The 15,642-nt window shown below is 30.1% G+C and overlaps 2 protein-coding genes across 3 annotated transcripts; both read right to left on the bottom strand.

Annotated features, from left to right (window-relative positions):
- Positions 1–741: 741 nt before the first annotated feature.
- LOC123209298 (fatty acyl-CoA reductase 1-like) lies at positions 742–3,570 on the bottom strand. 2 transcript variants are annotated; one of them, XM_044627287.1, is made up of 10 exons: positions 3,475–3,570; positions 3,303–3,406; positions 2,981–3,183; positions 2,686–2,786; positions 2,335–2,527; positions 2,091–2,252; positions 1,890–1,971; positions 1,405–1,671; positions 1,119–1,243; positions 742–1,005 (listed from the first exon to the last, which is right to left on the bottom strand). In XM_044627287.1, exons 1-10 carry the CDS (start codon positions 3,551–3,553, stop codon positions 849–851), a joined length of 1,473 nt encoding a protein of 490 aa, XP_044483222.1. In that variant the 5' UTR covers positions 3,554–3,570; the 3' UTR covers positions 742–848. The 2 variants fall into 2 exon arrangements, with proteins under 2 accessions (XP_044483222.1, XP_044483223.1); XM_044627288.1 differs by lacking the exon at positions 3,303–3,406 and having other exon boundaries at positions 2,981–3,281; positions 3,475–3,533.
- Positions 3,571–7,425: 3,855 nt separating this feature from the next.
- Positions 7,426–11,745, bottom strand: LOC123209300 (phenylacetaldehyde reductase-like). Its single transcript, XM_044627289.1, has 6 exons — positions 11,559–11,745; positions 10,558–10,727; positions 10,260–10,451; positions 9,325–9,487; positions 8,375–8,561; positions 7,426–7,704 (listed from the first exon to the last, which is right to left on the bottom strand). The coding sequence occupies exons 1-6, from the start codon at positions 11,677–11,679 to the stop codon at positions 7,560–7,562; spliced, it is 978 nt and encodes a 325-aa protein (XP_044483224.1). The 5' UTR covers positions 11,680–11,745; the 3' UTR covers positions 7,426–7,559.
- Positions 11,746–15,642: the final 3,897 nt, after the last annotated feature.

The following is a 15,642-nucleotide window of genomic DNA, read 5'->3' as shown; positions in this document are numbered from 1 at the left end:
TCTTCCACCAATCCTTCCTAGAGGAGTCAAATGAATTGAATAGGATTATATAACTGCATATAAAATGTATCAAATAATATGGATTCATATAGTAACACAAACAAGAGCATAAAATGTCAATGACATAATTTGATGCGTCTATCGATAGTTGAGTAAGATATAAAATATGATTTTGAAGTTTAAAATCCTTCCTGTAATCCCTAGGATGTTTAAAATTTGGGATTGAGGTGGGCGATTACGAATATAAAAGGATGAAATACATTCATCTACAGATTCTTAATTTTTCGTTTTGCTAACAATGTTGTCTTCTGTAACCAATGATGTTATTTCTGCATAATTTTATAAAATTATTTTAAATGATAATATCAAGTATTCATTTATCAAATTAACTACTATTATCCATACCTATATATTTCAAGGATGCGAATAAACGTGCTTATTACTTTCCTTTATAATTTTAAAATTTCAAGTCAAGAAAATATGTTAATTAAGGTTATTTTATGAATGTTGAGAAATATAATATTTTGTATGAAACTAAATCGTGGATATATATTGATGTTGATTTGCCTTTATTGTAAGAAGAGTGATGAATTTACTGTTCAATACATGTACAAACTATCAAACAATAATTATATTATAGAAGAAATGCACTTTATATTATTCCAAAAATATATAAAAAATATGCAATGAAGTCTTGGCTGTATGTTAACTCTAACATATATTTAGGTTTACAACAAGAGATAAAAAGTGCTTTATTGTTTCAATTATATATATATGATAGTTAAATATAATACAATCATTCGATATTATTTTAGAATGTAACATAAGACTAATGATAACAGAACCAATTATTGCTTAAGAACATATTTTACAAGTCCAGCAATGTGAGTGTTGATAAAGTAGTCTTCCCAATCAATGTCTTTTGGATTGAAGTTGAATGCATTAGCTTCTTGCGCATTCTCTTCCATTGTCAATCGCAAATTTTGTGAGTTTGTGTCATCAAAGCTGTAGAAGTGACAAACATAAATAACCAATTAAACATTTTCTTTTCCTTTTAAAAGATATATATGATTTAATAATTTATTATATAAAAGCTGTAAAATGAAATAGACACATACATGCCCCTAAAGAACATGTAGGGTTTGTAAAGCTCCACCAGTCGTATAGCAAATTTAATCTTTTTGTCGTGATCAATACAAATGCCTCTATAACTTTTGTTGAAAATTGAAATTAATTTCAGTACCTTCAGACAAGAACAAAAATTAAAAATTAGTAATAAGATAAGTAATATGTGAAAAAATAATACATGTATGAAAAGTCCAGAAAAACTAATAATACATGTATGAAATATTAAATATTTCTCTTACTCTTCACAACTGCAATTTAGGTATTGAGAATACAAACCTTTAGTGGCATCACATAACTAATACGGATCCATGTGTGGAAACTCGCTGGTGTGTTAAAAAATCTGCCCTTGCAAACTTTAACAGGCTTCCCATATTTGTTTATCAATGGATGTTCAATAAAATATTGTCTCGAAAACTTGTGAATATCTGTCATCTTTATGGGGTTTGTCCTAGATGAGCCAATATGATAAATTATCTGAGAATTTTGTTGTGTATTTGCCGCCATAGCCATGATAATTGAATTCACCACCATGTCCGCTGGGATCTACATGCATCCACGATGTCAATGAATTTTGTGTTTAATTTAAAGCACTACCAAACTTGTAGTATGAATTCTAAATCATTGATCCAATTGCGTCCACCAGATTGCATTGGATCGAAATTATTTTACAAAATTATGTGAAAATTTTGTGTTGTAATAATACGACAGAAAACATCTCTGTTTATTTATATTCATTCGAAAGAACTAAGAACTAGTCTCACCACATCAAAGATTGACTTGGTGTTAGCGAGCAAGAATTTCAATTTTCCTTTACCATAACCCGCAATTGCCCCATCGATGGTTCTGTATTGAACAATAACATAATTGAATTACAGTATAAAAATCACATCTCTTAAACTTAATTAGTTCCTAGTGAAGTTGATTTTTTTACTCAAAAATGGAAATGGATGATTTGATTATACCTCAAACCTTCGATCCAACCAGGAAATGGTTCTGCAAATGTACTGGTTATCATGGTGGGCCGGATGATGACTAGAGGCATATTCTCTCTATATTCTCCTAACATCATCTCTCCCATAGCCTTTGTAAACACGTATGTATTTGGCCATCCATAAAACGTGGCCCTGTTAAAAAATTCGGTAAATTATTTTTTCAAACGTACATGCATTCATACCTTAAATATAATGTGCGAACTAAAGCTCAAACCTTTTGATGCCCAAATCCGTCATGGTTGAGGCAAGCTCAATTTGGCCAGCACCTTTAGCTTGAAGTTGATTTAATTTTTCTTCTATCAATTTATTTTCTTCAGTGATTTCCAATTTGCATGTTTTTTTGAGAGCTTCACCAATGTTGATTGGGTTTTCTAGTATGAGTCCTGATCTTTCACCGCACACGTATGCTAGAAAATTATGAAGAACTCAGGTGTTATTTTCTTTAATGCTTTCTTATTTCAGTAGGTATTTATTTAGTATATTTTTTAAAAGACAAAATATACTAAATAAATGATAAATATATAATTCAATCACTAAAAGCAACCTAGCTAGGAGTAATTATTACCCGTTGAAACATGGACAAGCATATTTATTTTGATGCAATTCTTTGCAAAGTTCAAAACGTTGAACGCTCCCATTGTGTTGACCTTGTAAGCATAGTCATACCTAAAATAAAATAAATCAAAAGCAAAAGAATTCTGTTTATAATTTGACATAAAGGGAGGAGAAGAAACGATATATAGTAACGTTTGGCGGCTTTAAATAATTCCTCCTAGGGCTTATAACAATAATCATTTTGAGTTTTTTCAGTTAAACTTAAGGAGGATCGAACCAATAACTCTTTCTTCTCAATTTTATACCTTTCGTCAAAGTTGGTTATTGCAGCAAAATTTAATACTAAGTCAATTTCTGTCCACATTTCTTCCATTAGTTTAGAATCTTTCACTCCCAAGTTGGTATCAGAAACATCACCGGCGACAGCAACTATCTTTTCTGATATAAAGGATTTCAGGTTGACACCAAGCTCATCCCTCACCACCCGAAACAACTCCGTCTCCACAACCTGTATCATCATGTATTATTGTGGTTCAAGTAAGAATGCATGCAACCATCAAACCAAACTCCAGTTCAACGCTGAGTTGAATTATATCCATAAAAGAACTGTGAAGCAAAACACAAAACCTCGTCAAAAATTCGTTTCATTGCAAAGTTTGAATCTCGTGCTCTCACAAGAAGATACAACTTTTTAACATTCGGTTGAATCCTCAGTATCTTCTCTACAAAAACTGCGTTAACAACAAAATTAATACTAAAATGAAAAGTAACATCAAATTTTAGGAATAAGAATTGTTACCCTTTGCTAGAAAGCCTGTGGCACCAGTGACTAAAATAGTTTTATCTTTCAGAAACTTGAGAGGGCTAATGGATGCCATTATTGATTGGAGAACTGAATGATAATTATTTGCATAATGATAATAATGACTATATATAAGGGAAAAAAAAACCTCTTAAAAGTATAGGTAACCGTCTATTAATTAGTTAGAAATATGTGACTGTCAGCACGAACTCTTTAAATTTTATCGTCTCAAAGATCAACAACTACTATCAAAATTTCTTTTCCTTTTTTTCCAAAACAGACTAATCATTGGGGAAAGATGGACAATTGCAACCAAAAATTGCAGATAGCTGGTTTATAAGTTTTTCAAGTGACAATGTCTATTATATCAGGGTTATTCGTCTTCATCAAAGACAAACATACTAGAAAACATTTTGTTCACAGAAGGAGGAGAAGGGATTCTAGTTGTTAGAGGAAGAGAGCAGCAAAAGAATTTTGTCAGAGAACCCTCAACCTATAAGGGAAAAATATAATTTTTTAAATTTAATACTAGAAAAAATTATTAATTTTTTAAAATATAAAAGTAAATGAAATAAAATTTTATTATTTTTAATAAATTACTGATTAAATAATATTTTTATTTTTAAAATTAATTTATTCTATTAATTTTAATAAATAGTGAATAAAAATTTAAATTTTTAATATTTAATATATCTCAGTTCGGGGATTTACCAAACTTTGGGTGGGAATGAATCTTTTGGCCATGATAATTTTTGTCGCTTACATGTTGCATGCATATCCATTCTCACTCTCCTTTAATTTTCATTGATTGTGTTTGGTGGTAACGGAGCGAAAGTTGAAAGACTTGGCTGGGATTGGAAGCTAGCTTGAATGGTGTATATTACGTTGGGATTTAAAATACAAACTTGGTTTAATCTGACTGGTGGAAGACATTGCGAGGGAGACTGAACAGGAGACATATGTCTAGTGTGCAAACCATACAATTTTTAATAATTTTCTCAGGATTTTGGTACTAGTCATCTCCAACTGTAAAACCATTTCTTAATTGACCATCATTGTTGATATATATATATATAATGATTTTTTATCAAATATGAAAGCAATAAATTATGAATAAATACTTGAATGTGAATATATTTTTTTAGCCCGCCTTGTTTAAATATATTCACATTCAAATATCCACCCATAATTTATCACTTACACATTTGATGAAAAACCTCTCTCTCTCTCTCTCTCTCTCTCTCTCTCTCTCTATATATATATATATATATATATATATATATATATATATTTATTTATTTATTTATTTATATCTTTTGAATTTAATTCGAGTTCTTAAGCCTCAGCATTTAGCCTACTGAATTTATTTATCTCCTTTATTTAAAAAATAATATTGAGTTCATTTTTTGTATTTTAAAGATTGTAGCGTTTAACTAGAACTTAAATTTTTACCAATCAATTATGTTTCAATCAGGCATTTAATTTCCAGAGGTATAGTACTTTTCAAATAAATGAAAACGGAAAGTAATTGGATTCAGAAAAGGATTTGTCGTAGAACAAAAGTAAATAGAGAAATGGATGTCAGTTTCGTCTTAGAACATTAGTACTTAGGTCTGACCGACAATATGACAGAGAAAATATAAGAAAATTAATTAAAATAATTTAATTTTAAGAATGGTTTTTTAACTTCAAACCTATGGTAGTATGAAAAATTGAACTAATTTTGAATTATAATTTATGAAAAAATTATAAAAAACCAAGGGCAGATGGGGTAGGCATGGTAGGCACAAAAGGGCTATGTAGTACTTTTCATGCATTCTAACCATAAAAATTTTGAATAGGTAATGAAATAAATTTAAAAATTTACACGAAAACTCGTTCTTTAGGATCAAGGACAATTACACATGTAAAAAAAAAATGTTAAAAACTTTCATGCTTATATTTGAAAGCTCTTTTTTTTCAAATCTGCTTGAATCCATCCAGGATGAAAAAACTTTCTCTGTTATTCCCCAGATTCATCCACACAAGTCCTCCGTTATTCCTCCGTTTTAAGTATTTTTCTATCATTGGTTATTATGATAGTCAAAGTACAATTTACTTAATCAAAAATCATAAGTACCATGAGAGAATCAAACATATTGATGTCAATTATCATTTTGTTCAGAATATGTTTGTTAAAGGAGATATTTTTATATAAAAGATTAGCTCAACAGACAATTCAACTTATATGTTCACCTAATCTTTACCTATTAATAAGTTTCAGTATTACTTAAACTTAATTAGAAATCGGTGTTAAAAATTGCCCTTAGAGTCATTTATGGAAGAGGTAGAGAATCTCATTGAAGATTTGATATTAGTTTTACTCATGTTTGGAAAATTGTATCAAGGTGGAGATTATGGTATAGTGATGACCCATAGATACAAATAAATAACTCAAATCAACAATTAAACTTCTCACAACATTAAGTGTGTACAATGACTAGGGTTTCATTCTCATGTCCACGTAGTCAAATATAACAAGTGTAGTATGTGATAAGTAGAGTGCGACCTATTGCAAAGTTGGTATGACCTATTGTGGTAATGTGACATAAGAGCAAGCAAAAGTTGGTGCAACCATAGAAAGCTAGTCGAGGAAGAGGCCAAAGGCATGCGTTAAGTATTTCTAACACAGGTTTGCATATAAAAGTTATATTAAAGTATACAAAAGTATGTGTCAAAGAGTGCAAAAAGAGGGTGAGCAAAACTTAAGAGCACACACATATATACACAAAGAGTGAAGAAATAGTCTCTCCCTGGAACCTTGTAATCTTCTTCATTATACTGAAATTTCTCCGACTGTTGCCTATAGTTTTTCACCATTTGGGTTATTCAAGTATAATCTTGTGCTCTTGTGTTGTATGTTTTGTGTTTCATTTATAAATATTTTCTCTCAATTATTGTTTTTAATAATGACTTTATCATAATATATTTTCAGAGTTTTGAACGTGTATTCTTTTCATTAGGTCTTTCCACCTTCGTCATTTAAACTTCCACATGTGGCAAATGCAAATGATTGCTGACAACTACCGTATCTAATTTGTTAGATATATTTTACTTTCAATGTATACATTTTGGGTTACATATCACCATTTGAGATCTACTAAATAGTACTCTTTTTGTTAGGTCTTTCCACCTTTGCCATTTAAACTTCCGCATGTGGCAAACGCAATTGATTGCAGACAACTATTGTATTTAATTTGTTAGATATATTTTTCTTTCAAAGTATACATTTTGACTTTCACATTAGCATCTGAGATCTATCAAATGCCATTGATTCAAAAAGATGCTCTCAACTACCAACGGCCAATGGCTCACCTTCTCACCTGTGAAAATAAACATGTTCAGTAATGCATTGTCTGATTGATGTGACTGTGACATATCTGCACTTTGAATTCATACTTTTTAGCTCACAAGCCACTTCGTTGTCATGTACCCAACGCAGTGGATGCCTTGTTTTGCAAATATAAACCAACATGTTTTTCCACTTAATATGAAATTGGGACTGTTTATTTTTTAGTATGTTAATAATTATAAGCTCCTATATAAGAAACTACAATATTTAATAAGATCCCAGCTTTAGAACCTTAGCATTAATTTTACATACTTTTTAAACTTGAAGATTAAGGCCTCATAACTGTGGTGAGCTAATAAGAACATGTGATAGATGTAGAGAGGTAGGCTATGGCCTCATTATCAGTGCAGTTGAGAGAAGGGTTCGACCACAACTTTGTGCTTGGCTGTTGGCCTAAGTGAACCAGAATGGTCCTTGTGGATTGCAAGATTTTAATCAAAATTTTAAGATATGTTACTAGAAGATAATTGTTTTACAAATACAGTGATCCAATGATCAACCTTGCACAATAGTATTATTAACAACAAAAAAAACAATTTCGATGAGAAACCAAAAACTTGGGAAGAAATGATCCTTTTATAAATGCATACTGAAAATATAGTAAAGTTAAGGAGTGTTGAAACAAGAAAATAGTTACCAAAAACAAGAAATGATCCTTTTATTTATTATTTGAGTGTCATGGGTAGCAGATTCAGAAATCAACAAAGGCCTTCTCCTTGAGAGATTCTACTGTCTCCTTGATGCTAACTTCTAAGGGAGTGAACTCAAGTCCCAAGCCATTCGCTTTTTCTTTCGACACCTGATATGTTGGCACATATGGCTTGTCATCCATACACCTGCAGAGGTTTTCAACACAAAATTGAAGTTATTAGAATTATATCCAGTATCATCATACATTTTCAATACTGATTGTTTAACTGCCAAGACGTAAATGGTCCAAAAACACAAGAAAAGAAAACCATCTACCATGTGAACTAAGGATTCCTGATAAAAATATTCTATACCAAAATTCTATGTTTGACGCACTCTATCTATGAAACATCAAAAAATATTTCATAACTAGTGAAATAAAGAAAACGTTTTTCATTTAACTCTCTATTTTATAATAGGAAAAGGGTCAAAGTTCAAAATGTTTTTGAACATCACAAGAGCTTTTCTGATATGATCAAATATTAGAAATGAAATACATTAAGACGTCAAAAATGGAAGATGGCAGTGAGAAAACTATCACAGATTTTTGCTTCATCATAAAATGTTTGCGGAGGGTGAAATAAATAAAGTAGCATGGAACACAAAAACCATTAGCATGACTGGTGTGCCATAGAAAGCTAAGAAATGCAATAAAAAGGAGAGATTTGAGTCAAACAAAACTTACTATAACATAATTATTCAGGAAATAACTCACTTCATATAAGAAAAAAATAAGCAAAATGAACATCTACTGCAACTGATGATTATAAACCATCCTTTTTACTGTCTTAATTTAGAGTAGAAAGGAAAATATACTTTTCAGGAAGCTGGAAAGTGGGGTAAAGCTCACTTAAGGCTTTCACAACTTCTGAATAGTGTGCGACTCTCTCAACTAAACAATATCTACCACTAGCTGATGGAACCTCAAAAGCTAGGATATGTGCAGTTGCGACATCTTTGACATTAACCCATCCAAAAGTTGCATTGGGGAAAGTTTGAGCTCCTGCATCCAATGATGGAATGAAAAATAAATGAGCGAAAGGTTAAGATATAAGCACACACATTCAGCAATCCCAATGCATAACATTGGGACTTATGCATTGTATGTTCTTTATCCAGGTGATTTTGTATCAGTATCACTCAAAATAATAATAATAATCATCACTAATAGTTTCCATGATTCAGAATATGTATATATATATATAGTAGAAGATTAGTCAGCAGAAACCCAGGTAAATTGCTCATCTTGCCAAAGGCAGAGAATTTATAATTTTTACACTGGAACATCCATTTAGAGACAATGTCCATGAAGATGCCTTGTTGGTCGCCTTATCTCTGCTCATAGCGTTAATGTGCTGTACAAAATAAAAGCCTAAGCATCCACCATCCAATTGATAAAAAGACAGCAACAAGTAAAGCAACATGAATAACCTACTAAATGTTGCTATTAATGAAAAGTCCTAAAGCTACTGAAAGTTTGTCAACTGCCATTTGCCAGAGGCACATTGCATTTCCTAGTTCTACTACTCAGCAGCCAACTGAGAATTCCACAAACTGATGTACTTGAGTGCTAGGGAAGTGCAACAAATCTATTGACACCAAAACTTTTTGGTTAAAATGTAACACTTTCTTCAAACTTATTCTCATAAAAAGCTATTACTACAATTTTTTTTCTCCCTCAGTACATAAAGATAATTACTTGGAAGAAAGAAGAACTGTTTAGGTAAAAGAATAAAAAAATCAACCAATTAGTGTTACAAAAATACCTTTAATTAAACTTAGAATTGCTGCAGCACTAGTATTAAGTGTTGGTTGTAAGAGAGGACCAATGACCATTGCTGGGTTTAGAGAAACAATATCCATACCCTTCTCCTTAGCAAAATTCCAGGCAGCTTCCTCTGCCATGGTCTTTGAAAGCACATACCAAAGCTAAAAAACCAAAAACCAAAAAAATTAATATTAAAAAAAAAGAAAAGAAAAGAAAAGAAAAAGAAAGAAGGTCTAATTTTATTTGTAGAATAACTTCATTATTAATTAACAAAGACAAAAGCCAGTGGACTCAAATAAATTGTTAATAACTTTGCATAATGAGCATTAGCCAGTCCAGAAAACCATGAACCCAAAATCAAAATGCAGATTATGGAAGAAATTTATAATTACTGAAATTTTCCCATTCCATGTTGCAATTTTGATGATTTACAACGGAGCATCACCATTAACAAGAATTATAAATTTCCCAGATACCACGTCATTCAATGTCTCTTTAAAACACCAGAGGCTAATCATAAATATAGAGGCTGCCCTTCCCAAATATAACAAGGGGATACAAACAGAGACCTCCACTGAAATTTTGGAAACTGATCATAGCATTTATCAGGAGCTTCCTTGGTAGAGAAGGTCTTGCTTATTTTTCTGACCTGGGATTTATAAACAGGTCAAACCTCAAGGAAAATGAAATATAGCGGCCCCCCCACACCCAAGAAAAAAAGAGTAAACAAAAAAAGCTGAACACCACATAACTGTTTGCAGTTAAAATACATTGACATTGTTAGTATCAATCAGTTATATTTGTTTATGTTTGTATATGAATTGTTATTCCAAGTACAGGTTACTGTCAATAATATATGAGAGATTGAAGTTTCCCTTGAGTCACAACATATTATCTCAATAAGACAGAAAAAACAACAGTGCACAGACAAACCTTAGAGTCCTTGCAGAATTCTTGATCAGAAAACCAAGTCTCGTCAATTACTGTATCTGGATTTCGGGGTTGTCCATTATATGCAACTGCAGCGATTGAAGATGTCAAGACCACTCGTTTGATAGAAGGGACTTTTACACAAGAGTTAAGCACATTAAGAGTTCCATTCACTGCAGGATCAATTAACTCTACCTGAACATAAACATTAAAATTTTAAGAAACTGTTATAGAAAAGGAAACACATACTTTACTGCCTACGCATGGATATACATATGTTAATGTATTAAGGAAAATTAACCTGTGGATCCTTGACATCATGGTAAAAAGGAGAGGCAGTGTGAAAAACACCATCACATCCTTCAACAACAGAATCAAAGGATCCTTCTTCCAATAGGTTTGCTTTAAACAACTGAAGTCTCTCTGAAGCTCCATCAAGTGTAACCAAGTGCTCCGTTTTTCTTGGATCACCTGCGGTAGGATAAAAAATAAAAACAGTTAGCAAATCATTTAAAAAAAAAAAAGCTAATTGGTTCCCATAAATATACTATTACAATTAGAACATTCAAATATTTTCCAGAACTTATATTCCCTTAAAACATGAAAGCAAAAGCAAATCATCTTACTTTCAGCCATAAACCCATAAGCATTCATCAAAACAATCTGAAAGATTTTTTTAGAAAAAATGTACCCAATTCTCCACCATACAAAAGCCATCCATAGACTCTCACATTTTATCCCACAGAAATTTACTCACAGTTCTTCAATCACACACTTAAACAGCCCCAAAGATTAAAGAAAACAAACATGCAAGGACCATAGAAAGAAGCTATATGCAAACCAAGGTTCTAATTTTCTAAAAAACAAAAAAAGAAAATGGAAATCAGGATGTGGAATGGTGTTTGTCCAAGGAACCAATAGCTATTCTAGCTTCTTATTCTCCAAATTATTTTTTTATTTTCAAGCTTGTACATTAACGGTCCTCTATAATGAAATTTATATTGATTTCTTTCCTAAGGCATTAAAAAAATTACCAAATGAAGTAGATGGCATCAAAAAATAAATGTTTCTACACCAGATCATCACATCCAAAACAAACCAAATCAAAACTACCCGCTTCAACATTTCATCAAAACAAACAATGAAACCGGCCAAAATGAGGCAATCCAAACAAATAACACACAATCAGCCAAATCACGAGATGTTTATGTACATACATTGCATGCTGGATAATAAAATTCATTAGAAAAATCAAGAATCAACAAGGACATGAACGAGAAAATAGGCAGAATGAAAACTAACTGGGGTCACGAACAGTGGCCTTGACAGTGTAGCCGCGAGAAAGAAGAAGCTGCACAATCCATGAAGCTATGTAACCGGACGCTCCGGTTACGCACACGGTCTTCCCTTCTCCACTGCTCATCTCTTCTTCTTCGGCTTTTTCCGTAACGCCCTGGAGTTAGAGGTGGATTTTCTGTTTATAGAAATTTCTTCCACTATTTATAGAGCACTTAAATTACCCTTAACTTTTAATATAATAATAATAAACCCCTCTTTTCTGCAAACTATTATTTTTACCCTAATCCCGCATGCAATAATGAGTGAAATAGATTGATATAATTACCCGTAATAATATTTTTTTATATAATTTTATATAAAAATAATAATATATTATCATATAATTAGATATTAATTTATTTTTATTATTTAATTATTTAATTATATAATAATAAATTATTATTTATACATAAAAATTACACATATGATGAGCTTAATTATTTAAAATATAAAAAAAAAACCATAATAGATAGATAAAAATATCCTACATCTTTCAATTCAGGTACACATATTGGGTTGGACAAGAATTTTCACAATTAAAACATGTTGGGCTAAGAGTCCATTTGAACCCAAGCCCTAGGCTGAACAAAATTTTTTAGCTTCTAGAAAGTTTGGGCAATAGCCCATATTAACCCAACACTTGGGCCTAAGCCAGTATGGACCAAGGATGGGCTCCTGGGATGACATGGTGGGGTATAAGGATAACGATGGATTCAGTATAAGCAAACTTGATCTTAAATTATTCTTCAATTCAAATAAAGTCAAGTTTGAGTATCTCATATTTTAACTTGTTGATCTTGAGTTCGGTTTAAGATTGATGCATCACCAATATTGTCATACCGAAGTTCTTTTTTTCATGATTCTTTTTTTTTTTATCTAATGAATATTTTTTTTCAATATTATTATTAGTTAATTCAAACTAACTGTGTTAGATTTGAGTCAAGTTTAAACTCACTCTTATTTAAACTAATCTCAGTTTGAATCTATCATTAAATAAGGAAGGAGGACATAGTTGTCAACTTTCCAAATGTTACTACTTGAATTTCGTAATTTTTTTGAACCGTTCTTCCTCAGATCCAATCAATTCTTTCCCTTGGGGACTGACAAGTTTCTATCACAACTTTCATCATCTTCAAGCTATGAGATTTTGTGAAATCAATGGCCTTTTAGCCACAGAATTTATTGTATCTCTTATGCAATTGTCTCTCAAATCTAAACAACAAAACACTCATTGAAATTGATGGTTTGTTCTTTTGTTATGGTATTTTGATGAAGAAATTTGTGATTTAATTAATCTCTTGTAGTTTTATTATATGAATTATATATCATTTTTAACTATCAACTTCTTTGAAATTGTATTCATATTTTCTTCATCATTGTGTTGGATTTCTTCACTTACATCTTATAAATTACCTTCAGATTTCTTTTTGGAGATTGGTTGAAGAATTTTTGTAGATCATTTTGATGAGAAAATACAACTTTCTGAAAATTTCTCTTTTTTTTATCAAACCCCTTTAACATGAGAAGCTTGTTTGTGATTTAATAAATTTATGTGCAAATTTAAACCATCACTATATGAGTATACACTTTTTAAGTATATAATTGTATACAAAGAGGATGTATTTAATTGTATATTTAAAAGTATATACACAAATTTATTGTTGCTTTTTCCTATTTTGATTTGGCTAAAAAACTGATTCCCACCCAAAGTTTAGTATAAACCTAAGCTCACACCTGTTAATTTTTCAAAATCTAAATATCTATTTATCTGTTAATTTTTTTTTGTTATAGTTAAAAGTAAAATTATTATTTGCTAAAAATATTAAAAAAAACTAAAATTTTATCATATTTTTTCTTTTAGTTTAAAAATTTAAAAAATTTTCCCTACCCAAAATTTAAAAATTGATCATTTCTTCTTAAGATTTTTTTTCTCCTTTTCTTTGATGATCATTCGACATTTTCAGTTATCGATTCTCTTCTCCCTTTTGATCATTTTTTCTTTTTTTCTTTTTATCTTAGACAAAGGTGAACGATCTTTATCTAATGAAAACTCATGTGTGAATAATTCTTAGGTGTTAATAAATTAGTAAGTGTGAGTTTGAATTTTCACTAAACTAATCCTCAGGTGGAAATAAGTTTTTTGGCCTTTTGATTTTATTTTGAATATATGCTTCTCAAGGTAATTCCTAATTGCATGCACTGTGTTGCTCTCGCACATGAATATTTTTTTGTTGTTTTTTAACTATTGAAAAACCGAAGAGTCCGTTCATGCTCTATGAATAAACTCTCCCCAATAATTGTCAAAATTTGGATTTTTTAGAAATCAGAAAGTTTTTTATAAACGTTGGCCAAAGAAATTGATGACTTCATGCATGTGATCACCGATGACTTCATGCATGCGATCACTGATGGCTTCATGCAAGCAAATTATACAATTTATGAAGGATTTATACATTGATGAATATTTTATTTATTTATTTATTTTTGAGACCTGCGAAATTTTATGAATAAAATATGAACATGTGAAGAATGGTTGGTTTCCTGGACATTAAAAAAAGACCAAGGAATTATATATATTTTTTTCTATCTGTATATTAATCTTTTCAATGTGACTTGTCCCTCATGAACTTGGTTGTTGAGGTCTCTTGTGGGGCTCATTTGGATTTTTTCCAGATTCTTACAAATTAATGGGACATAGGAGAATGAAAAAAAAATTCTAATAAAAACAAAAAGTTAAAAGTTGGTATTCTTCCTCTTGTGGTTCTCATTAAGAGCACGTCACATATGAAAGCTTTAGGCAGAAAGTGATATTATAAACAAATAGGATCCTCCTTTTTTACCTTACTTAGTGCTTGGTTATTCAATTTAATATCAACTTTAATAATATAACTTATAAAAAAAATATTTGTTGCGTGTTCACAATTTATTTTATTTTTAAAATCCACACTCTTGCTTTTCTATTTTAGTGTACTTGTGGTCCTATATGGTTTTCTCTTCGCATAGTATTTTCATTTAATAATAGTCTTAGTAATATTTTTATTTGTAAAAATTTGTTTTATTATTAATTTAATTTTTAATAGTATATTCGGTTTGAATAATATTTTATTATCAAAAATAAAATATTACTATAAAGATTGATTATTTTAAAGATTATTAGGTATCAATTATTATTAAGTTTTATAAATTTTGATAAATATAAATAATTATTGTACTAATTAAATATGTTTAGGTTTAATTATTTCAAAATATCTTTGATGTGACTTGTTAGATTAATACAAAATAAAATATTTTTATTCTTAAAAAATTAATAAATAAAGATAAAATGGTAATAAATTTAAAATTATTTTAGTAATATTTTAATATATAAAATGAATATAATAATAATATAACCTTATATTTTCTTTTATATCATCATTAATAATAGAAAGTTATTAAAATTTTTTATTCTTTATAAATTACCAAAGTAATTTTCTTATAACTCCAACTAAACCTACCCACAATAGGACTCCTAACACTATCAATAATTGCTATCTAATAAGATGCGTAATATAAACTAAACATGTCATTTATATTTATATGAAAGATATATGTGACCAAATGGATGGAAATTTAAATAAAATATTTATCTACACTAACTTATTTTATATATGTATTGATATTTACAGGCGATCAAAGCCTACAACTTATATATAAAAGTTTTTTTTTTTTTCTCCAAAGAGCATACATCACACTCTCTACACAATATAATGGAACCTTGTGGGGTCATTTAGTGCTATATATGATAATAAGCCAATGCACTATACCTGTAAGGTTAAATAGATTTTAGTCTCAAATGTCAAACACAAGCTCAAGCACCTACCACCACCCACCTCATTATAGTTAGTGGCCACATTTTGAAGCAAACATCATCTTTTTGAGGCCAAAGGATTATTTTCTATCTAAGTTTTAATATAATGATAAGTATACATTTATAGAGTTTTAAAAACTCAAACACTCATCCATAATCTAATTTTTATTAAAAATTCTAGTTAGAATTAGAGATAAAATA

The sequence above is a fragment of the Mangifera indica genome, chromosome 2 (genome assembly GCF_011075055.1).
Source record: "Mangifera indica cultivar Alphonso chromosome 2, CATAS_Mindica_2.1, whole genome shotgun sequence".
NCBI lineage: Eukaryota > Viridiplantae > Streptophyta > Magnoliopsida > Sapindales > Anacardiaceae > Mangifera > Mangifera indica.
This window is presented reverse-complemented; position numbering and strand designations above follow the sequence as displayed.

Bases quoted from the DNA above. Each gene is read 5' to 3' on its own strand.
- LOC123209298 (XM_044627287.1), bottom strand. From the start codon at position 3,553: ATGGCATCCATTAGCCCTCTCAAGTTTCTGAAAGATAAAACTATTTTA. The intron at 1,244-1,404 runs GTTTGTATTCTC...TCTTGTCTGAAG, and splicing joins GTTATGTGATGCCACTAAAG to GTACTGAAATTAATTTCAAT. The intron at 1,006-1,118 runs GTATGTGTCTAT...TCACTTCTACAG, and splicing joins TACATGTTCTTTAGGGGCAT to CTTTGATGACACAAACTCAC.
- LOC123209300 (XM_044627289.1), bottom strand. From the start codon at position 11,679: ATGAGCAGTGGAGAAGGGAAGACCGTGTGCGTAACCGGAGCGTCCGGT. The intron at 10,728-11,558 runs GTTAGTTTTCAT...ATCCTACCGCAG, and splicing joins GGCCACTGTTCGTGACCCCA to GTGATCCAAGAAAAACGGAG. The intron at 7,705-8,374 runs GTATATTTTCCT...AAACCTCTGCAG, and splicing joins ACTTTCCAGCTTCCTGAAAA to GTGTATGGATGACAAGCCAT.